This window comes from Protopterus annectens, chromosome 14.part0 (assembly GCF_019279795.1).
Source record: "Protopterus annectens isolate FY-2018-M chromosome 14.part0, PAN1.0, whole genome shotgun sequence".
NCBI classification, from domain to species: Eukaryota; Metazoa; Chordata; order Ceratodontiformes; family Protopteridae; genus Protopterus; species Protopterus annectens.
This window is the reverse complement of record NC_056748.1, coordinates 1,113,453,115-1,113,478,573: the sequence shown is the minus strand read 5'-3', so window position 1 is coordinate 1,113,478,573 and position 25,459 is coordinate 1,113,453,115. Positions and strand designations below refer to the sequence as shown.

Sequence of the window (25,459 nt, the reverse complement as noted above, 5' to 3'; positions counted from 1 at the left end):
AAGGGTGCCTCCAAATGAGATGTCCTTGGTCAATGAACCTAGGGAAATTATTTCCTTATCATTTGAATTGTATCTGAAATAAATATATCTGGGAGCTACACATTAAAACTTATCTGCCTTCCCAGAAAACCAGATTCTTTTAGAGAGAAAACTTCCCATAGTGTTATGTAACACACTCATTTTTGGACTAGACATACCAGCTAGATGGATTGCTGATACAGGACTGCACTGCTGAGTGTGTCATTTGTTGGCTGAGATGCTAAATCAAGGCCTCATCTAATTGAGTTGGTGGTAAAATCCCACAGCACCTATCAAAAAGAGTTGGGAAAGTTTCTCAATGCCCTGGAGAAATTTCCTTTAGTAGTATAAATATCACCTTGGGTCTCCTGGTCAAAAGTAGATGTTTACCTTGAATATTATCACACTGTAAAGAGCTCTTTGCCAGTTACTTAAAATTCTGCATGGCCCCATATGTGGTCTCTGCTCCCACACTCCCAGTAAGTACATTCTGAGTTCTCAAAAGAATGAGAAATGATACAGTTTGTTAAATTTGTAACTATTTCCTTCATCCAGTACACTGTGTATTCAGGGTTGGTGTATGCAGTACAGGGGTGTAGGAAGCACAGAGGTACAGCCTTGGAGTCAACAAATAATACAGTTTGCCTTCAGAACTGCTGCATATGTATTTTCCTTTGTTTAGTTTAAGATACATACATTTCATTACATGCACTTTTCAAAGAAATGGGTATTCAGCTCTGTAATTTCAATATTTTAGATTTGACTGCATTGTCTTCTGTATTTTAATATTTTATATTTGACTGCATTGTCTTCTGTATTTTAATATTTTATATTTGACTGCATTGTCTTCTTATTTTAATATTTTAGATTTGACTGCATTGTCTTCTGTATTTTAATATTTTAGATTTGACTGTATTGTCTTCTGTATTTTAATATTTTAGATTTGACTGCATTGTCTTCTGTATTTTAATATTTTAGATTTGACTGCATTGTCTTCTGTATTTTAATATTTTAGATTTGACTGCATTGTCTTCTGTATTTTAATATTTTCTTTTTCATTCTGTGCCTAAATAGACTACAATATTGAATAAAACAATGCAGTGACCTTCCATTCTTATATTTTACGGGCTTCCACATAAAAAACAGCATACATATAAAAAGTGAGACTATATGCATTACGTATCTCTGCAAAACCGACTGGATATGTACTGCTTACTTTCAAATGGTGCACTGTGCTGTATACCAAGTATTTGACTGTGGAATTTCTCTCCCCAGGCTTTTTCAGAAATAGATACTGTTCAGATTAACTTTCTAGTCTCAGACAAAATGAATAAATACAAATACATACATATAACTACAACTATAAGTATAGCTATAGCTATAGATTATAGAAATCTAGAATTTTTATTCATTTATATTATTTTTTTATTCCTTGAATATGTATCCAGAAGAAAATAAAATACCTTTCCTGCAGCACACTCTGTCCCATCGAGTGGTGGTCCCTTCTTGGTTTTGCAAAAATAAGGATTGTCTGGATGACTGCACCATAGCTGCTTACAGGGATCGAAGGTACGGAACTGCACGGGAAAGAAATTTTGACTTTTTAACACAAACAACATTTTGACATAATTTGAGTAACGTTATTTCCTTTCTGTACAGTTTTGTTTTTTTTAAACATAGCATTGCTGTGATCTCTAGCAAAGTTGTCAGGTTACCAAAACAACATTTTTGAAAGAGATTTACTGTCAGAAATCCATACAATTCATAGACCTGCTTTATAATATCAGCAACTGTGATTTGAATACAGGGTAGGTAACGTTATGTAAGTAATCATATAGTAATATAAACGATAAATACTCCTGGCTGAAACCTTTGTGAGTCTTGACGGCGTCATACAATACCATAAAAAGTCAACTCTCATTTCATAAAATGGATAGCTTGTCCTGTCAAAGACTCACCTCCTGGGCGTTATCTTTTATATCTTAAATTAGTCAGCAAATTTAACAGCTTACCTGTGCAGTCCCCCCCCCCCATAAAATCCACCCTGTCAACCTGAAGTTCAAGACAAAAAATGATTTTTAAGCATGTTTCTTGGTATTATCTCACATTCTTACTGGAAACAGGAAGAGTGTATGTGCTAGTTGGTATTCAACTTTTTATGCTAATTAGATTACTAGACTTTTTTGTCTGGATGTATCTACTTTTCAAAGGCCTTTGTTCTTATTTTCAATATCTGCTGGTTGAAAGGTATGATAACACAGCATGTCATATATTGTACAGCAACTCTGATGTAGTGTCAGGTTATTCCTAGGTATGGCATCATACCAGAGTGTGGACCTGAGTATTGGGTTCCAGGTAGCACTGCAGGAACACAAAGGCCCTTTGCAAAGCTACACCAGAACTTTTGGAATCCAGGCCCATATGGCTGCCAGGCAGATTTTACACAGATTTATGTACGTCTGACAGTAAATACATGGAAGTTATTACAGGCTTTTCAACCTTAGGAAATCAGTAAAACCTTAAGAACCCATCATAACTTACATACTCCTCTAAAGCATATAGAAGTTTGTAAAAAAACAGAATCTCCATATTATGTTGTTCAAATAATTTCCTATCTACCTTTTTATAAAATAATGTACCTAAAACATGTTTATTCATTTCTTTTGTCTGTTGACCTGAAGTAATAATGTAAGAAGTCCCATTTCAATGACGTCCTTGGCAGAAAAAGTTTCAATAAATAAAGTATAATACTTTCACCGAAATCTCAGCCACAAGTACAGGATACATAATTCAAGTTACAATTATAAGAAGAAAGATGGATGTAAAAGGATACTAACAACTATCCAAGGAAGGCACTAAAATGGTAACAGTATGACTACGACTGACAGAGAAAAATACTAAACCTGTGTCAGATCTACAGCAATGAATGTACTGGACATTAACAGCACTTCCTGAAGTCTAAGAAGTAAAGTTATCTAGAATCATTGTATTGTGAGTAAAATATAAAAATGATATAATGCTTAGAAATCTGAGATTTGTGAGCAAATTGCTACAAACAAATAGATAATGACATTATTAATTATTATAATTAGATTACTCAGTGACAATGTAATTCCATGCCAGAGGTCAGTCATGCAAAAGGGATCATCAGATGCTGCAGTGTATGACCCACCCCACCCCCCACTAAAAAGACTGAATAAAACAACAGAATCAAAAGTGGCAAGCTCAAGCAAGTAGTGAACTAGACAAACATCAGCCATTGGCTAACTACATATAATGACACAAAATGTATTTTATACCACAGCATTAGTTCTAGTCACGTTGCAGGGACCTGAACCTCTCTGAAGAGAGTGATGATTCATGTTACTGCTTCTAGCAGGTTTGAAGAATGAATTGTGTGATGCTGATGAGATGGGTTGCACTAGCTGTGCAGGTAAGAACTCAAAAATTTTTTTTTAACACAATTCACCCTGATCTGGAGGTATGAAAAAGTAATGTATTTCTGCTGGTTTGTCAATAAAACCATTAGTATCTTGATTTTCAAACTCTATAAAATGATAGAACTATAATGTTAAAAAAACTAGCATCTGTCACTGACTTTGCTAATACAAAACTCATGGTTGTTTTCCAAGAAAGTGGTTGAGGTTTTCTTTTTAATATGACATTGCAAATTCATAGTAATAAATTAATTTAAGGCTTCTGTATTTGATATACTTCACCTGGGTAACTGCTACCTGTCCAATAGAATTTCAGTGGTATATGTGGCTTCACAGTGACTGTACTGTGTGGCTTGTCACATGTTTGTTTTACTGGAATGATAACATTTAAAAATAGAATGAAGTGCTGGGATTACTCTGGCATTAGTAACTGACAATAAAAAGAGGTAAATAATTTCTAAAATTATAAGTTATAGCTGATAAAGTGTAGTCTGCTTTTTATACTTGTATTATGTATGTCTTGTATATGAACTTTCACTTTAAGACATCTTATCAGCATCTTATAGGCCTTCACTGATGCTGAATAATACGTTTCTCTCCTCTCCTAATGTAATTGCTTTCATGTCAGACAGAATGTATATATCTTTTTAAAATCGTTTCTATAAGCTAGTCCATGACCAGTCATCCAAATTGTTCTACTGTGAAACCACAGGTACTGGCAACAAGCTATCATCCAGACATCCATCTAGGTCTTTTTTTTATCTCAGTCTCTCTGGCAGCAGATGTGAATGTCTACAATTATGAGGGCCTGCAATCCCTTCCTTTATGTGTTCACACATTCTTTTGTATGGCTTGAACACAGCTTGGCAAAAGTTCACATGTTCACTGCTGATACTCTGCATGCCATTCAGTTCTGTCTCCAGTAGGTGGCAGCATTGCAGTGGGCCAGACTACGTCCATCTTTCCAGGAGAGGTGAGATGGTATCAGCGGTCCTTCCCACCATTCTCTGCCCAGCTCTGCGGCACTTCAGCTGTTAACTGAACTTGGTTTGCTAGGCTATAGGGCTTCGTCCCTCTATGCCACACAGCTGGCCTTTATTTCCTGGATTTTATTGTTTGAACACTTTCTTTTTTAATGGTTTGTTTCCTTTTCAAGTGACACAGAGATCTTACGATTCAGGTGTTGTGTTGTCTCCTGTTACTGGGCCTGCAGATGTCACAGCATTCAACAATATCCCATATGATTTCAGTACTTTGATCTATGAATATTTTTGTTATGTAGCTAGAAAATGAATGCCTTTGTGAGCCATGTGTAAACCTGCCTTTTCTTTTCTAAAAGGTGACTGGTTTTCTTTCACTGTGCAGAATATTTGTAAAGGAAAACAGCCTGTTTGGTTCTGATTCACTATGCTTTTCCAGCTCAAGTTTACTTACTGCTGACTCCAGAACCATGGAAATGCTACATTTTTTAGTGGCATAATCACCAAGACTGGTATCCAAGTATATTATTTATTGTATCACAATTTCTATTAGTTAAAATTATGGAATTAGCTGTGGAATTAAGGAACAGTTTAACATGATTAAAATAGCTTATATGACAGCTAGTTTTATTTTACCAACCCAGCACACAAATTTACCTAAATAAATGAATGTGACAGTTACCCAGTCTAAGAAAAATTGTTACTTAAATGAATACCACAGAACAGAAATAAAAATGTTACATTCTCAAAAAAGACAGCAATCTGAAGTAACAGAGTATGTTGCAATGGTAACTTATCAAGATAGTGTTATAAATAAAAAGTGCAATGTGAGCCGGGGGTTCCACTCCTCTGCTCTACTTATAAAAAGACTTACTCCACGGTAAGTCTATACCTCAGAATGGTTATACTGTTCTATAAAATGTTGTGCAACCATCAAATTAGGATATGTAGATTAGTGAGTATGTGGAAGGCAAAGCCAGCCACATGGGGAGTGCAACTCATATATCACATGTTTTATGAGTTACAGAGCATTTAATTTTTATTGTTTTTAATATTTCAGCTGTTTGATTTTATTTCACAATAATTTTATAATGGAGTGTCTTCTATTTCTTCAAATGTCTTGAGAATTCATAGTTATGGATTTTCTATTGTGGTATTCCATTTTACAGGTATTCCTTTCTTTATTAGGTACCAGTAACGGGAATCCAGAGTAAGCTTGGAAAACCTAAAACACCTGATCTCTGATTCTCATCACATGAGTAGTGTGATGAAACCAAATCATCAGCTATAATTCTTGTCATATGACCAGTGTGATGAATCTGAATCATTAGGTTCTGAGAATCCTCAAATCTGCTTCTCATCAGGAGACCAGTGTGATGAAGCTAACTTCTCATCTTTGATCTGACACCACAGCATTAATTATTATGGTCTTTTGGGTTTCTAATAGTATGATGGGAATAGACCCCATTCCAAAGTCAGGGTAAGATTAAAGTTTGTGAAATTAGTATTGCTTCAGTCTTTTATGTTCACCAAAAGTGTTCTTCTCAGCACCAGCAATGTGGCCAGAATTGCCTTATTCTGTAATTCATACATGGTTACATGTACTGCTAGCATATCTAAGTATGAATGCACATTCTTTTTTATTAGACCCATTGCTCCTACTACTAATGGAATTGTTCTCATTTTTGCTTACAAATCCTGATATTTTATGACTTTGTGTCTCTGTATATATAAGGCAATGTAATCACCGGGTGTAGCAGTTTCAATGATCGATACTACATGCGTCTTTTTTCATAGACTACTATACCTGGCTTTCTCGCATCTATTTTTGGAACTGTTGGTAATGTGTGATCTCATGTGATATACACTTTATCATTCTGGAATACTTTGCAGTTTATATTTCCAATGCTTCTCAGCTGCTTCTTATGATGTCACCAGTGTGCTGAGGCTGACTCCTCAGCTTTGATTCTTGTCACATGACCAGTGTGCTGAGGCTGACTCCTCAGCGTTGATTCTTGTCACATGACCAATGTGTTAAGGCCGAGTCCTCAGCTTTGATTCTTGTCACATGACCAGTGTGTTGAGGCTGACCTCTTAGCTTTGATTCTTGTCACATGACCAGTGTGTTGAGGCTGACCTCTCAGCTTTGATTCTTGTCACATAACCAGTGTGAAGAGGCTGACTCCTCAGCTTTGATTCTTGTCACATGACCAGTGTGTTGAGGCTGACTCCTCAGCTTTGATTCTTGTCACATGACCAGTGTGTTGAGCCTGACTCCTCAGCTTTGATTCTTGTCACATGACCTGTGTGTTGAAGCTGACTCCTCAGCTTTGATTCTTATCAATGATCACTGAAATGAGGTTGACTCCAGCTCTACCTTGGTGCCATAGTTCACTTAACAGGTGTACCTGTACCACAGCTGTAACACCTCTGATCAGGTTCCAGGTTCACATAGGTTTAAGGCATGGAGCTTATCCATGTTGCCTGCACTAAAAGTATTTGACTGTATAACAAAGTGGATTAAGGTTACAAGATGAAGGCAATTATGACACATAGGCCTGTTTTTATTTTCTTTTTTCAGTATTTTCTGTGATACTTTGACTTTGAACAATAATTTACTTACCCTAAGCAAAGCTTATGGCTCACCTCATAAATTAATAATCTGTGCTTAGTGTGTCATACCTGGCTTGAATAAATTAATAGCTAACGGTATATATGTCTATTACTTAAAGATTAGTATAGTTACTTTTTAGAAGAAATACTCACAGCTGTGCACATTTTATATCCCACTCCAAAATCAAAGCGGCACTGTTCATCCATGGAGTAGTTGATTCCAGGGAGTTCTGGGAGCTTGGGCCATGACTGTTGAAAAGGGTCATCTAACAGGCAATCATAGGAGCTGCACTCAGCAGTGACCAGGAAAGAGAAGAAAAACTGAATGTGAAAAAGAATGCCGAAACTCATGCATTAAGCAGGAATTTCCTGATTATTCAGACACTTTCTCTGTTGTTCTCATTCCACAACAAATTAATAAAAGTTAATGTGTATAAATCTATATCATAACCTAATTACATCATGGATCACTATTTTGAAGCAACTGGCAGCAAAGTCTCAGTGATAACATTTCTAATAACCCTTCATATTTTTATTAGTATTCATTCTTGCACAGAGTAACCATCCCAAAACAATTCTAGCATAAAATCATTGACATATTTCTGTATAATGTACAAAACTAAGCCCTATGCCACACACATAAAAGTTAGACAGACAGAAATGCATTAGTAAGATGTTGAGCCACGGCAACCACAGTCACATGTCGACAGCACTGGAACTTGGCCATCTGCAGTTAAAGAGACAGCTACACCATTACTTTCTCAGTGCTGTAGACTATATTTCAGAGAGACAAAAAAGAGTTAAAATAGAAAAAAAAAAATTAAAAAGTATATCTATAATTACTGTAATAAAAATAAATATTACACCTAAGCAAAATGATGTATGTGTTAAAATGACTTGCATTTTACACAGAAAAAAAAAAAAAAAAAAAAAAAATATATATATATATATATATATATATATATATATATATATATATATACACACACACACACACACACACACACACACACACACACACACACACACACACACACGGATTAACTTTATAATCTTGAAATACTGAAATATCGCAGTTCAGTATTTCGAGACTATAAAGTTGAACTTCCAAAATAGCGAAATCCCCACAACCGCGAACTCAGAAATGTCAAATTTGCAGTTTTGGTGGTGTGCAGTTTTGGTGTGTTGGATATACGTGGGTATGGTTGGAGATTAAGGTAAGTGAATATTTTTTTATGGGTTTTGGGTAGGGATTTGAGTGTATGTAAGTGTGTTTGGAAGTTTTAGGTGTGGGTTAGGGTACGTAGGTAAGAGTATGAGTATATAGGCGTTGAAAGTGGGGGAGTTTGTACATTTGTGATGTGTGTGCGTGAGGGGACTGTAGTGTGTGTAGTGGTGAGTTTACTGTCTTTTTCTGTTTGGTGTGACCTCAGAGTTAATATATAACGTGTTATATGTACATAAAGAATTAGAAGAACAAGAAAGCAGAGTGCAACCGTGCAGCCAATACATAAACTAAAATAACACAATAAGGCTCATGTAATAACACTTTGGTGGCTTAAGTAGTAATAACAGTCCCAAGCAAATTATAGAATGTCCGTTTGTAAAGAATCAGTCCTGCAGTATGTAACTTGTAAGTTGAAAAACTGTACGATACAAACGCTTTGCTGTATCAAAGAGAAACAAATAATCAAAAAATGCCACGAACTTCAGTCTTAATTCAAAAATCACTTGTACTGGAAAATCAACATAAGCAAAACTGTACAAAAGTATGTAAACAGTTCAATGCTTCTTCAGAACTGTTACTTAGAAGTTTGAAATGTCTTTATATATTAAAATAAGTTTTAAAAAGACATACATTTAAAACTTAAATAATGTTAATACTTCAGTCTCAGTCACTGTGCTTAAAATTCATATAAAAACAACATAATAAAAGTATAATATAAAGGATTACCAAAACATTAAAACAAAAACAGACTTTTAAGATCAAAACAACATAAGTAGACAGGCTGTTCTACAATAAGATAAGAACCAAATGGTCATACTGTCATATGCACAAACAAGTGAATGAAACTGCTTGGGCAGTTACTCATGCTAAGCAAAAATTTGCCAGATGTGCAAAAACAGAGTAAAAAAAAAATATTGCACAAATTTTGTCCAGTTGTCACTGCCATACTCTAGAGAATCCCTACAAACATTGCTGCCAAATGTCACCAATTCATATAAAAACAACAGGTGCTGGTTGCCGGTATTCTAGCAAAGTTCTAATGCTGATAGTCTGGCAAAGTTCTAATTATAGCAGTGCAATATGTAAAATTATACCTGATTCTGGTCTTTTATCTCCCCCATCTAATACTTTGTGTGCCCGAGTCCCATAACAGGTGGAGAGCATGCACCTTCCAGGAACAACAGTGTAATACCATGGCATGATAAAGCTACAATGTTGACACAACAGCTCTTTCCTATTACGTCTACTGTCACTGTATGCAGGAGCTACTACAACTCCTGCATACAGATGTTGCTGACAGATGTGCAGTGGTGGCAGCCATGATCTTTTTCACAGGTAGTTCTTGAAGAGGAGCTCAATAAGGCACTTCATCATGTGAGTCATTATGCACTAGGCATAGCTATATGGCTTATACTAGGGGTAGACACGGTATTAAAGCACCAGTCCATACATAAGCTGCTACCTGTTCGGGGTTTGCTTCCCCCAGCCTCCACTTATGTCTTGCACAATAATGCACAGTGTAGAGAGAGAGAGAAAGTGAGAGAATGGTTTATTTAACCAGTAACGTCCCTCACTGCAGCTGGCTGTGGAGGGAGGTAGAATGCTCCTAGAGCAGGTGTTACTCAATCTCCTGCTCTCTCAGCATCTTGACTCCAAGGCTGTATACACAAGGAAGCTGTATGAGCCAATGTGTTGAGCCTTTGGAGCTAGTAGGGAGCCAAAAGGTTTTTCTCAATAATTATCTCTCTTAGCTAAACTGGACTTTATTACCGGCTTAAAGAGATCAAACCACAACCTTTCCAAAGATTATGCACAGAAGCAAAGCTGCCTAAATCAATGATATAGATGAAATTAACATCCCACTCAGAAGGTCTCTTTAATGTCATCATGTACCTGAAACTTTCCACAGTCAGCAGAAACTAAAGTGTCAAAGATAAGGACTGAAACTCCATTATTCATTGTATTCATCTTTGTCATTTCTACTTCACCTTGGTAACAGTTAAACTATACCTTTAAACACATATGGATTGCCCTTGAAACTTTTTCAGGATGTACCCTGCATAGATAAATTATATTGTGCACTTTTTAAATACTGTCCTGGCAGCATCCTGTTTTTCTAGTAACCAGTCTGCTTGTTGTAGGTAGAATTGTCCATGTAGACTAGTTTAAAATTGTTGGTCAGTCTGTAAGGACCAACCTTAATATCACAACTTACTGCTGTGCTTTTGCTGTTACTAACGGTATTACAAGTCCTCTAAATTACATCTTATTCAACTAATCACTGCTGCTGCTGCAAAGCTAATCACTATGTCATTTAAAGCAATTGACAGGAATTTTAGTTCTCAGATAGTGCATTAGCTGCACGATTGGTCTATTTGATTAACTGACTCCCTTACAGTCATATCTCTCAACATGTATTTAATTTTCTGACAATATCTTATTTGCAGCTAGGCTTCTCTGCATTCAAATAGATTTAAATAATTTAATCAGTATATCACTTTCATCAAGTATTAGAGTCAAAATCTGTCAAATAGTTGACTGACGTGTTACAAGTCAAAATTATTGGAATTAACAATCGCTACATTAATAATCAGCAATAAGAAAATGTTGGTGTCTCACATTTAACTGTACAACTGGCTACTTTGTATTATTTTCTCTGACTACACGTACGAGTTCATGATTCATTATGTAACAAAGAAAAGTGAACAGTAAGTTTGATATCAGTGAATAATTTCAAGAAATCAAGTTGCTGGGATAAGTTTGAAATGTTAATAAAATATAAAGGAAAATAAAATGAAGATGTTTTAAATATATGTATCTTATAAGTCTATTACTGATTATAAATGGATAGTCTTCCTTTCTTTGTATATGATGAGTATATATGATTAACAAAAAATAGTAAATAAAAAGAGTTCCTGGTTCGGTGAAAGACTCTGAGTTTTCACAAATCTTATACCACCCCCAAACATCCCATCTGAATTTGTCTTTCAACAAAAGATAAAAGGGAATGTATTACCTACACAAGATCAGTGTTCATCTCCCTTGAGTGCTACATATCCCTGATCCCACTTCTCCCGTTTTCTGTGTGTTATGCTTTCCCAACTAGCTTTCCTATTATAATATTGAGATTGTAAGCCTGTGCTTGTAATTGCAATGCCAATCATTAGCGGACCGGAGTTCCGCTGTGGCGACCCCTTACCGGGAAAAAGCCGAAAGACAAACAACGACTTACTCTTGCAGGGCATTTCTCCCTTCCCCACAGTTATGCAACTCTGGGATTCACATAACAGAAGATAATGAATAGGCTTGCACACTTCAAAAACATGGTATTAACAGTTGTGGGGCAAGGTGCTTTTGACATACTTTCATATTCATGAGTCCACATCTATAAGTAATTCAGAAGGGTCGCTAGTTTACCTATTCACATGTCTTCTGATGTGGATGGAAACTTCAGTGAATACCTGCTGGAACACAGGCAGAACATACAAACCCACAAAGAAAATGCCCCAGTCTGGGACATATTTCTGCCTGCATGTCTGCCTCTCTAATCTACAAAATGGAAGAATGTTGGATGGGGAAGGGGAAGGAGGCAACATAGCCACTGACTTTACCTACTTGTCTGATATATACATATATATGGGTCTAATTCTAATGAATGAAAACCCACTTACCCGACTCTCTGAAGACAGAAAAGACTTCACCGAAAGCACTAAAGAACGAATACCCAGATCAGTGAGTAAAAACTCCAGGTAAGTAACTACTTGTCTGCACCACAAAAAAATAAAAAACAAAGCAAATTAAACCCCCCCCCCCCAATTAAATACACCAACTCTAAGACTGCACTACAGTGGGGAAAGAGCAAAGCTCACCATGGTGGCCTAGTGGTTCCTTTTCCATGGCATCTTTTTGGTCATCCAAGTGTTCGTTCTTTAGTGGTTTTGGTAAAGTAGTCTCAGTCTTCAGAAATTCGTGTAAGTTTTCATTCATTAGAAAGTAGACCCTATATATATATATATTTGCTTTATGTGCTTTCCTTTAAATTTTGATCCTTGCTGTGTTTTACGTCTTGATCTTTCCTGTGTTTTACACTTGATTTGTAAAGCGAGTTTTCTACTAGTGATTCTTGGCACAGTCACAGCCAAGACTACATGATGATGATGTTATGTGAATCAGTTGCTGTATTAAAAGTCAGACAGATTTAAACAGGTACAGTACCACCTGTGTTCTGCACTTTTATGCATGCATTTATTCTAAAGTGGTAAGTACCACACCAGCCTCTGAAATCAGCAGAAGGAGTTAATTTGATTGTAGACAACAGCCACATTTACTTAAATTCAACTTACCCTATCAGAAAGAAGCACCATCACATTTTAAATCTGAATGAAGTATTCACCCAATCAGTCAAAACACACACAACAGAAATACAGAGCATGCTAGTACATCGGGCACTGATAATGTGCCAGAGACCAATAAAAAAAAAAAAACAAATGAAAGAAGACGTTACTACAGGGGGCTACCCGCCCACTTAAATATACCAACTCTGAGATCGCGGTACAGCAGGGAAAAGGAAAATTTCCCGTTCCACACTGTAATGTCAGTGTAGCGCAATCTCAGAGTTGGTATATTTAAGTAGGGGGGGCTGTACAGGGGGGGCTTGCCCCCTGCAGTAACGTCTTCTTTCATTTGTTTTTTTTTTGGTTTTTTTTTTTTTTTTTTATAATTTCATAAGATCAATCTTCTGAAATATCGATCTCTTGACCATATGGTCTTCGATATTTCAGCCATTCAATCTTCTGAAGTGTAACTATATATATATATATATATACATATATATATATATATATATATATATATATATATATATATATATACACATATATGGATTCACTAGACAATCTCGAAATACTGAAATGTCGAATTTCAGTATTTCGAGACTGAATAGTCGAAAACCACATACCCAAACACCGAAATCTGCGAATAGCACAATCGCGGCCGTATACACACACACACACACACACACACACACACACACACACACACACACACACACACACACACACACACAAACCAGCACATAAACACACACACACACATATACACCTACTAACTACACTAAAACAAACACAACAACACACGCAAACACAACAAAACACACAAACAAACCTACCCTATCTATAAACAGGGGGGAAGGCCCCCCACCCCCTACTTATATATTCTAACTCTGAGGTCGCACTAACCACATAAACACACAAAAAACACCACTACACACACACACTAAAATCCGTACCCAATACCCTTACACAAACACTTACCTGAAACCCCAGATAAATCCACAAACCGCACTGCACATCATGAATGCGACACCACGATAGCAGATATGACATTTCCGCATTCGACATAGTGCAGTTTCATGTAACTGCACTTTTTACTATTCCATGCTGTACGGGGACCTCCATTTAAATGGATCGAAGTTTCAACACTTTGATCTTATGGTCTCTACCATATGAAATTCGAAGTTTTGAAATTTCAAGCTTCCAAATAGACCCATATATATATATATATATATATATATATATATATATATATATATATATATATATATATATATATATATATATATATATATATATATATATATATATATATATATATATATATACATACATAGATTATATAGATTATATATATATATATATATATATATATATATATATATATATATATATATATATCTTTATAGAGAGAGAGATATAACCCAGCCACTGGGGATGCACAAGCCAGTGCATTTCTTTGTGCCGGTCCCAAGCCCGGATAAATGGGGAGGGTTGCATCAGGAACGGCATCCGGTGTAAAACTTCACCAAATCATTTATGTGGACAGCAGTAAATATTTACATACTGGATTGGTCAAGGCCCTGGTTAACAATGACCGCCACCAGTATTGTTAGCTAACAGGGTGCTGGTGGAAATTGGGCTACTGTTGGCCGAAGGAGGAGAAGAGGCGGAAGCCATGGCCAAAGGCAGGAAGAGAGGAGAAAGGCTAGGACTGTGGTAGTAAGGGTTGGAACTTTGAATGTTGGCAGTATAACTGGTATAGGGAGAGAGCTAGCCGATATGATAGACAGAAGGGAGGTTGGTATATTGTGTGTGCAAGAGACCACATGGAAGGGGAGTAAGGCTAGGTGTATCAGAGGTGGGTTCAAATATTTTTTTCATGGTCTGGATGGGAGGAGAAATGGCGTAGGACTTATCCTGAAGGAACAGTATGCTAAGAGTGTTTTGGAGGTGAAAAGAGTGTCGGATAGAGTGATGTTTATGAAGCTGGAAATTGATGGTGTAATGATGAATGTTGTTAGTGCATATGCTCCACAAGTTGGGTATGCGATGGATGAGAAAGAAAAAATTTGGAGTGAGCTGGATGAAGTGGTGATGACTGTTACCAAGGGTGAGAGTGTGGTGACTGGAGCAGATTTCAATGGGCATGTTGATGAAGGGAACAGAGGAGATGAGGAAGTGATGGGTAGGTATGGTGTTAAACAAAGGAATGCAGAAGGTCAGACGGTAGTGGATTTTGTGAAAAGGATGGACGTGGCTGTGGTGAATACCTATTTTAACAAGAGGGAGGAGCATAGGGTGACATACAAGAGTGGAGGAAGATGCACACAGATGGATTATATCTTATGTAGGAGGGCCAGTTTGAAGGAGATTGGAAACTTTAAAGTGGTGACTGGGGAAAGTGTAGTTAGGCAGCATAGGATGGTGATTTGTAGGATGACGTTGGTGATCAAGAGGAGGAACAGGAGTGTAAGGGCAGCACCAAGGATCAGACGGTGGAAAGTGAAAAATGGTAATTGTGAGGTGGAGTTCAGGGAAGAGTTAATACAGGCATTGGGTGGCAGTGAAGAGTTACTGAATAGCTGGGTAACTACAGCAGAGCTAGTAAGGGAGACGGCTAGAAAGGTGCTTAGTATGACATCTGGCCAGAGGAAGGATGACAAGGAGACATGGTGGTGAAATGAGGAAGTACAGGAGAGTATACAGAGAAAGAGGTTGACGACAAAGAAGTGGGATTGTCAGAGAGATGAAGAAAGTAGACAGGAGTATAAGGAGATGAGGTGCATGGCAAAGAGAGAGGTGGCGAAGGCTAAGGATAAGGCATATGAAGAGTTGTATGAAAGGTTGGACAATTAGGAGGGAGAAAAGGACCTGTACCGATTGGCTAGACAGAGGGACCGAGCTAGGAAAGATGTGCAGCAGGTAAAGGTGATAAAGGATAATGAGGGAAACATACTCACAAGCAAGGAGAGTGTGTTGAGCAGATGGAAAGAGTACTTTGAGGGGCTGATGAATGAAGAGAATGAGAGAGAGAGAAGGTTGGATGATGTGGGGATAGTGAATCATGAAGTACAATGGATTAGCAAGGAGGAAGTAAGGATAGCTATGAAGAGAATGAAGAATGGAAAGGCTGTTGGTCCAGATGACATACCTGTGGAAGCATGGAGGTGTTTAGGAGAAATGACAGTGGAGTTTTTAACCAGATTGTTTAATGAAATCTTGGAAAGTGAAAGGATGCCTGAGGAATGGAGAAAAAGTGTTTTGGTACTGATTTTTAAGAATAAGGGTGATGTGCAGAGCTATAGTAACTACAGAGGGATTAAATTGATCAGTCACAGCATGAAGTTACGGGGAAAGAGTAGTGGAAGCTAGGTTAAGAAGGGACGTGATGATCAGTGATCAGCAGTATGGTTTCATGCTGGGAAAGAGCACTACAGATGTGATGTTTGCTCTGAGAGTGTTGATGGAGAAGTACAGAGGTCAGAAGGAGTTGCATTGTGTTTTTGTAGACTTAGTGTAAGCATATGTCAGGGTGCCTAGAGAGGAGTTGTGGTACTGTATGAGAAAGATGAGAGTGTCAGAGAAGTATGTAAGAGTGGTACAGGATATGTACGAGGGTATTGTGACAGCGGTAAAGTCTGTGGTGGGAGTGACGGATGCGTTTAAGGTGGAGGTGGGATTACATCAAGGATCAGCTCTAAGCCCTTTCTTATTTGCAATGGTGATTGACAGGTTGACAGATGAGATCAGACAGGAGTCCACGTGGACTATGATGTTTGCAGATGACATTGTGATCTGTAGTGAGAGTAGGGAACAGGTGGAGGAGACCCTGGAGAGGTGGAGATATGCTCTAGAGAGAAGAGAAATGAAGGTCAGCAGGACTAAGACAGAATATATGTGCGTGAATGAGAGGGAGGATAGAGGAATGGTGAGGATGCAAGGAGTAGAGGTGCCAAAGGTGGATGAGTTTAAATACTTGGGATCAGTAGCTCAGAGTAATGGTGAGTGTGGAAGAGAGGTGAAGAAGAGAGTACAGGCAGGATGGAGTGGGTGGAGAAGAGTGTCAGGAGTGATTTGTGACAGACGAGTTACCAGTAAGAGTGAAAGGGAAGGTCTACAAGAGGGTAGTGAGACCAGCTATGTTATATGGGTTGGAGATAGTGGCATTGACAAAAAGGGAGAAGTTAGAGCTGGATGTGGCAGAGTTAAAGATTTGCACTGGGTGTGACGAGGGTGGACAGGATCAGGAATAAGTATATTAGATGGTCAGCCCAGGTTGGAAGGTTTGGAGACAAAGCCAGAGAGGCAAGATTACGTTGGTTTGGACATGTGCTGAGGAGGGATGCTGAGTATATTGGGAAAAAGATGCTAAGGATGAAGCTACCAGGTAACAGGAAAAGAGGAAGGCCTAAGATAAGGTTTATGGATGTGGTGAGTAAGGACATGCAGGTAGTTGGTGTGACAGAGCAAGATGCAGAGGACAGGAAGAAATGGAAACAGGATGATCCGCTGTGGCGACCCCTAACAGGAACAGCCGAAAGAAGATGATGATGATAATATATATATAGATTTATATATATATATATATATATATATATATATATATATATATATATATATATATATATATATATATATATATATATATATATATATATATATATATAATGTGTGTGTGTGTATACTTATGATTTGAAGAGAAAAACAACTATGTTATTATGGGCACATTCTATAACAGTAAACTGAATTAGATGGCTTCATGATTTGTTAAAGCAAGATTCATCAAGTGGGTTAGTGAAGACAGTCTTCAGAAGTAGAAATCTGTACTCCCCTTTATGAACATGGGTGTATATGATATAACTATACTAACAGACTTTTGTAACTTGGCACTAAAGAGCTATGTTACACTGTCGCCCTGATCTGCTTTGTAGTGGCACATCCTGAATTGTTCAGCAGGAGTCCAAGACCACCACAACAAGAGAATTACCTCTTACCGTCTCAGATGTAGCCATTGATGAGTGTGTTATAGAAGTTGGGATGGGGCCAGGGGCATATGGATGTCTCTGTACTTGTATGTCCACACAGAAAATATTGTAGTGCACTTGGCTTCACTATACAATCTTGAGGACAGATTCCTTAAGCATCAGTAGCTCACATAAAAAAAAAGTCTAACAGCATAAGGCTGAACCTTTCCTCCATAGGAAATTATGGCTGGTTGAATTTCTAAGTATGTGGCAGTAACAATTCACTTTCTATGGTGACTTTTCCCTTCTTTTAGTTGGTATATATAAGTATGGAGGTGGGGGGCTTGCCTCCCTGCAAAAAATAAGAAAAAGGGTTTTTTAACCCTTCTAGTTTTCAAACATTTTTTTCCAATCTGTTGAAACTTCGGCATTTCATAGTCGAATCGGTGCTCTTTGTTTTGAAGGGAGTTTTCTGTTTAGAAGACTAATTTTGTTAACTCCATTTCCTGGAAGAGGTAGTCATTACATTTTATTTCAACAAAACTACCTACAGCCATTCGATGAGTGCAGACTACAACTAGAAAGAAGTTATGGGTAGAAAACAAAACAAAAGTAGAATATTAGTACTAGTTTACTGGTTAACTTGTATCGTAATGAGACAGGTATGCTCTGAGTTTGTCAAAAATGTTTTTAATGTTGACAATATTTCTGAAAAAAAACCCATGCATCATTGCATTACACTTCTTTCACTGTTTTAGATGTAGATCCATGTGTGTGTGTGTGTGTGTGTGTGTGTGTGTGTGTGTGTGTGTGTGTGTGTGTGTGTGTGTGTGTGTGTGTTTGTCTTGTAGGTTGATATGATTACATTTACATAGCATTAAAGATCTGGATTATGCAACAAATATAAGACTGAAAAAAAATGCAACACAAGACTGTCATGCTCAGTAGCCTAATCCCCAAATGATCATTATGAACATACTGTATATATCGGTTGAGCTCCTGTTTGCTGCATCGCGACCAGTGGTATCGATGAAAAGCTGCTTGTACTAAAGGTGCCATGATGCTTCCCATGGTGGTTTCATCAGCACAGCGATTCCCCTGTCCATCATGTTCCATACCTAACCTGTTAAAAATATACATTAGAAAAGTCGTACTATTCAACAAGCAGCAATGTAGTACTATACTAATGACTTCAAACGTTATCAGTATCAAACAGCTTAGAAAACGATTTATTCATGGATAGAACTGACAGTGTCTGGAAAATAGTACAATCTAATCAGAGTAGTTTTACAAGACTAGCTGAAAAGACAGGCAAGAGATAAGGATCCAGTATGCTCTGGACTCTGGACTAGATTGTGTAGTATAGGCAGTGTATCATTCCTGTCCTACAGATATGAGAAGCAATGAGTCTTTTTGTGTACAGACAGAAAAGTCTGTGCTGCAGGGGCTTAACTGAAAGACATGTGAGTACCAACTGTGACATACAAAGAATAAAAAAAAACATTACCTGTTACTACACCCTTTCTTTGTAAATGTAGGGTAAACCTGTGTAAGCTGAACTACCCTAATATTACAAAAACAACAAACGTCATGGAATTGGCACCTTAGGCCCCGTCACTTAATAAATGTGCGTATACAAATATTTGCACTTATTCTTTTCATCTCATTTGCTGCTTCCTGCTCTACTGTCAGCCCGCTTTACTCAATACTTTTGTATATGGAATCTGCTTTTATCATGCTTATACACAGACATACTGAAGAACAATTTCTGAACATCAGACTGCGCAAAGGTCAGTGCAATTCCTACAATTTCAGCTCATGAAAACAAGATGCAATCATTTAAATGACAGTTAAGTGATAGCCTTTGTTGCTACATTTCATAAATATTTAAACCAGAGGTATGTCTTATCTTTTCTGTGTGAAACTTTTCCTCTGATCACTATACTTGGCTTTCATTCTTGCACATTATTTAACATATTTTATCAAAGTACTGTCTGTGATTCAGTCATATAGTTAAGCACACTCTTCAGATTTTGTATATCACATAATATTTAATACTGTAAATATCACAGCGAAGCAACCAGGCAGTCCCAAAGGATTTAAAAGCATAAAAACTTTTATTACAAATCACAATCACGGTAAGCGCTTTCACTAACAAGCTTCTTCAGACCATAAAACATTATAATAAAAAGAAGTCCTTTTATAAGGATTCAAATACCATTAAGCCAATCACAGAAAAGGAATCCAAATTGATTCGAGTTAACTTTTAAAGTAGCAGGCAGAAGAAACACTCATACCCCTCATGCATATGAATAGAAAACAAGCATGTATATAAAAAATATATAACAAAAGATCAAAATAAAACATAAAAATATCAACATATATACATAAAAGATATATATATAAAATATATACACAAAAATACATATATGTGAATACATGCTAAATCACTTCTGGATTCTAAGTTTCTTTAATAGGGGTTTAATGGAAGCTCTTTTGTTCCAGCTCTAAGAGTGATAATCCAATTTGTTTCTTTAAACACAGTATGATTCCTAATATCTCCTTCCCTGATGCTAGGTGCAATAACTTTGATGGCCCTGAAATGCAAACAATGTCTATCTCCATAGCGCATCACATGTTTAGCCAATGCATTATTGTCAGATAGTTTCTTGATATTGTATACATGTTCTCTAATCCTGTCCCTGAGTACGTTGGTTTTACCAACATAAAAAGAATGGCAAATTTGGCATTCAGCTACATAAACTATATTAGAAGTTTTACATCTAGCATCAGCATAGAAAGTAAATTCCTTATGAAGGTCTGGATGATAAAACTTATCTGAGGTATTAATATAAGAGCAAAAATTATATCCTCCACAAGGGCGAGTAGAGCCTCTATTAAGATGCTCATTGTTATCGTGTTGGTAGCAAAGAAGTCTCCTCAAATTTTTTCTATTTTTATACAGGAACTTAGGTTGTTCACCAACTATCTGCCTGATGTCAGTGTCAACTTGTAGGACAGACCAGTTCCTGCTAAAAATTTCTACCAGCTCCCTATTATCAGAAGTATAGAAAAGAGGGACCTTGCGTAATTTGCCCTTATCACATTTATTATTGGTACCATTAACCTTTGGTGGACCAAAGTATGGGGCAGCAATACCTTCACGTAGAACATAAACATCATGTAAACTGTCAAAAATCTCATTCTCCTGATATCCTCTAGATAGCAATATATTCCTAAACTACTGAGTTCTCCTAATATTAATAGGAGGACTAGATATAATTTGAGTTATAAAGAAAAAGCAGCCCTAAGGCATCTACAGGATAATAAATTAATAACGATTAAGCCTGCAGATAAAGGTGGACATATCATTGTTATGGATACAGTACATTATATAAGGTCTATGGAAACTTTGTTAGGTGAAGAGAAGTTTTATAGTAAAATCACGGTTAGAGATGTACATTCGATTATTAACTTGGTCTCTAACACTCTGATTGATGTGTTTAGAGGAGGTCTTATTACTAAGGATACCTTTGATTATCTTGTTGTTTCAAATCCCCTCATACCTATAATACAGGGGTTACCAAAGGTACAGAAGAATCCATCTGATCCACCAATGAGACCTATTGTGGTGGGCGGAGGTTGGGTCACGGAACCCCTTTCAGTCTATGTTGAGAAACATCTTAGACCGGTAATTAGTTCAAATAGTTTTGTCCTTAGAGACTCGAAACAGTTCCTTATTGACCTCTATGATTGTATTAAAGATGTACATGATTTAGAAAGTATATTTTTGTTACTTTGGATGTACATTCCCTTTTCACGGTTATTCCGAATGACCTAGGGATTCAGTATGTACATGAATATCTTATAGACCATAGTGATTTTTCTTTGGTCCAAGCTGATCTTGTCACTCATTTTTTTGGAGTTGATATTAGAAAATAATCTTTTTACTTTTAATGATGAAATGTACATTCAGCGACATGGTGTCGCCATGGGCACTTCATGTGCCAACAGTTATGCAAATATGTTTTTGGCACATTGGGAGAACATGGTGCTCTGTGATAGAGAAGATTTCAAGGCACATGTTTTGTTTTATCAATGTTTTGTCGACGACCTCTTCTTATTATGGAGAGGAAGTCTGGACGAATTATTGGCATTTCACCATATGATTAATACACTGGCCACTTGTTTGAAATTCACCATGAATTGGTCCTCCTCACGGATTGAATATTTAGACCTATATATTGAAAAATTGAGTAATGGCCTTATTAATACAGGCATGTTCTGTAAATCATGCTATAGGAACTCCCTCTTAGCCAGGTCTAGTATGCATCCTGGATATATTTTTCAAAACTTGATTAGAGGACAAGGTGTGAGGGCATCCAGGCTGAATCCCTTGAATGATTGTTTTTTAGAGGAACTTAATAGTTTAGGAAATAGATTACTATCTAAAGGATATCAGGAGAATGAGATTTTTGACAGTTTACATAATGTTTATGTTCTACGTGAGGATATTGCTGCCCCATACTTTGGTCCACCAAAGGTTAATGGTACCAATAATAAATGTGATAAGGGCAAATTACTCAAGGCCCCACTTTTCTATACTTCTGATAATAGGGTGCTGGTTTTAGCAGGAACTGGTCTATCCTACAAGTTGACACTGACATCAGGCAGATAGTTGGTGAACAACCTAAGTTCCTGTATAAAAATAGAAAAAATTTGAAGAGATTTCTTTGTTACCAACACAATAACAATGAGCATCTTAATAGTGGCTCTACTCGCCCTTGTGGAGGATGTAATTTTTGCTCTTATATTAATACCTCAGATAATTTCTATCATCCAGACCTTCATAAGGAATTTACTTTCTATGCTGATGCTAGATGTAAAACTTCTAATATAGTTTATTTAGCTGAATGCCAAATTTGCCATTCTTTTTATGTTGGTAAAACCAACAGGGTACTCAGGGACAGGATTAGAGAACATGTATACAATATCAAGAAACGATCTGACAATAATGCATTGGCTAAACGTGATGCGCTATGGGGATAGACATTGTTTGCATTTCAGGGCTATCGAAGTTATTGCACTTAGTGTCAGGAAAGGAGATATTAGGAATCATACTGAGTATAAAGAAACAAATTGGATTATCACTCTTAGAGCTGACAGGGGGAGTGGATTGAATGAAAGAGCATCCATTAAACCCCTATTAAAGAAACATAGAATCCAGAAGTGATTTAGCATGTATGCACATATATATATTTTTTATATATATTTTTATATATATATATATATATATATATATATATATATATATATATATATATATATATATATATATATATCTTTTTATATATACCCTTTATGTATATATGTCAATATTTTTATTTTTTATTTGATCTTTTGTTATATATTTTTTATGTACATGCTTGTTTTATATTCATATACATGAGGGGTATGAGTGTTTCTTCTGCCTGCTACTTTAAAAGTTAACTCGAATAAATTTGGATTCCTTTTCTGTGATTGGCTTAATGGTATTTGAATCCTTATAAAAGGACTTCCTTTTTATTATAATGTTTTATGGTCTGAAGAAGCTTGTTAGCGAAAGCGCTTACCGTGATTGTGATTTGTAATGAAAGTTTTTATGCTTTTAAATCCTTTGGGACTGCCTGGTTGCTTCACTGTGATATTTACAGTATTAATTGTTATCCATCTCTTTTACAATGGAGCATTTGCCTTGCGGGTTGTTTGCTGCTTTTATTATTATTATATCACATAAAATGTTTCAGTAAGAAGATAAACTGAAGTATGAAAATGCTTTAACAGTCATTTTTGCTAGCAAAATCAGTTTATGTAGCATTTCTGACATTTGATCTTCAAAGTTATTTGGAATAACAAAACGTTCCCTAAAACATATTTAGTAGAATGTCTGATGATTTACATGAACATTTACTGAAACAAAACAATTAAATAAACAAACAAACAGTTGAGCAAAATGATGGTGATCTACAACTAAATAGAGTTCTGTAGATTACATTTTGTATGTAGATAATATAGAAAATAGTTTGCCATTTTATACTTGTCTGGTGCTTTGACCAGAACTCCTGGATTTGTATGTTCCATTAAGAACAGCCTGACATCGCTTGGCTGGGGGTAAATGGCAATGCCTGCATTACTCACAGACATCTCAGCCAACAAAATAGCATATGTCCACTGGGAAAAATCAGACGAGGTGATCTAAATCATAGTATCTGATAATGTTAGATATCCTGAGATGAATGAACAGCAGAAAAACACATTGGGCTAGATTCCAAAGGCCTGCTCACAGTGTAGGTGACTTACTCCAGTGTACATCCTATCTATACAGTAGGCTTACACAAGGGTCAGATTCCAAAACACATGCTCCCAGTGTAGGTGACTTACTCCAGTGTATATCTGATCGTTAAATCAGGCCTAGACCAGGGTCAGATTCCAAATCGCATGCTCTCGGCGTAGGTGACTTACTCCAGTGTTCGTCCAATCTATAAATCAGGCCTAGACCAGGGTCAGATTCCAAATCACATGCTCTCGGTGTAGGTGAGTTACTCCAGTGTTCGTCCAATCTATAAATCAGGCCTAGACCAGAGTCAGATTCCAAATCACATGCTTTCGGTGTAGGTGCCATTACACAAGAGTAAGTCATATTCCACTGACAGCAAGTCTTTTGGAATCATGACCATTATTGTCAAGAAAGGAAAGTTATAATAAAAAATGACAACTTGTTGATAACAATGTATGAATAAATCCTTATATATTACTTTATACTCTGTGTCCTGGACAAAAGGAAGCCTGTATCACAAAATATGTTCCATTCCTTATTGTCCTAAAGTATAACATTAACCCCAGAGTCCCACATGTTGCATTTATCTGACTTGGTTTCTTTTTTGGAATTGGGATACTATTATTAATATCATTATTATTATTTTATAACACAGTAAGATGTATTTGGAAAAAGTGCAAAACATAGGTAATAGATTACATTTCATAAACAATTAATAGTCATCACTGTACCAGCCACCATGTTTTGAATTAAAAATGATTTCTTTGTTAAGAAATATGGAAAGATGTTTTTGTATGCCTGTCTTTGCTCACCAGAAAAAAAAAATGAATATTTAAATACAAGAAACAGCGGCCACTAAAGAGAATTCCATGCTGTGTAATTCCTCATGGTAACCTATTATCTGTGTTTAAATTATTCATGTTTGTTTGTTACAAGTCCTCCCCCATTGATTTCTCAGTCATATCCAACTATGGCACCCTTTTATCCCCTGACTCTACCACCAAACTCCTAGGTATTACAATCGACAACAATCTCAACTTTGACACCCATATTAATAACACTATAAAAGCAGTCAACAGAAAAATGGGGTCTCTATACAGGATTAAGCCCTTCCTTACCCCAGCTGCTAGATCTACCATTGCCCAATCCCATCTTATCTCTACACTTCGCTATGCCTCCCCCATATATACCAACCTGTCTAAAAATAACCTTCTCACATTGGTCAACTCGTATAATCACATCGTCAGATTTGCCACTGGTAATCCATTCCAAACCCATCACTGTCTGAATCTAAAGCAGCTAGGCTGGCTTGAACTACAAAACCTCCTACAACTTTCACAACTTACCATAGCCCACAAGATCCTAAATCACCCAAACAACACCCCTATACTTTCAAATCTCATAATCCCCTATAAAAATCTTAATTCATTACGATCTTCTAATAAAATACTAGTCAGCATAAGTAAGTCCAACAACCTGGCAGGTGACTGACTTTTCTCTAACACAGCTGGTAAAAACTGGAACCAACTACCTAAGGATCTTACTTCACTTCCTTCCTTGCCACTCTTC

General features: G+C 36.7%; 1 protein-coding gene across 3 annotated transcripts in view; it reads right to left on the bottom strand.

Annotated features, from left to right (window-relative positions):
- ADAMTS14 (ADAM metallopeptidase with thrombospondin type 1 motif 14) overlaps positions 1 to 25,459 on the bottom strand; it is a 1,616,175-nt gene that overhangs the window by 256,010 nt on the left and 1,334,706 nt on the right. For all 3 annotated transcript variants that reach the window (XM_044056898.1, XM_044056897.1, XM_044056899.1), the window contains exons 8-10: positions 18,554 to 18,697; positions 7,202 to 7,334; positions 1,482 to 1,595 (exon numbers count right to left, since the gene is read on the bottom strand). In XM_044056898.1, the coding sequence (XP_043912833.1) occupies positions 1,482 to 1,595; positions 7,202 to 7,334; positions 18,554 to 18,697 (391 nt within the window). The remainder of the gene's footprint in view (positions 1 to 1,481; positions 1,596 to 7,201; positions 7,335 to 18,553; positions 18,698 to 25,459) is intronic.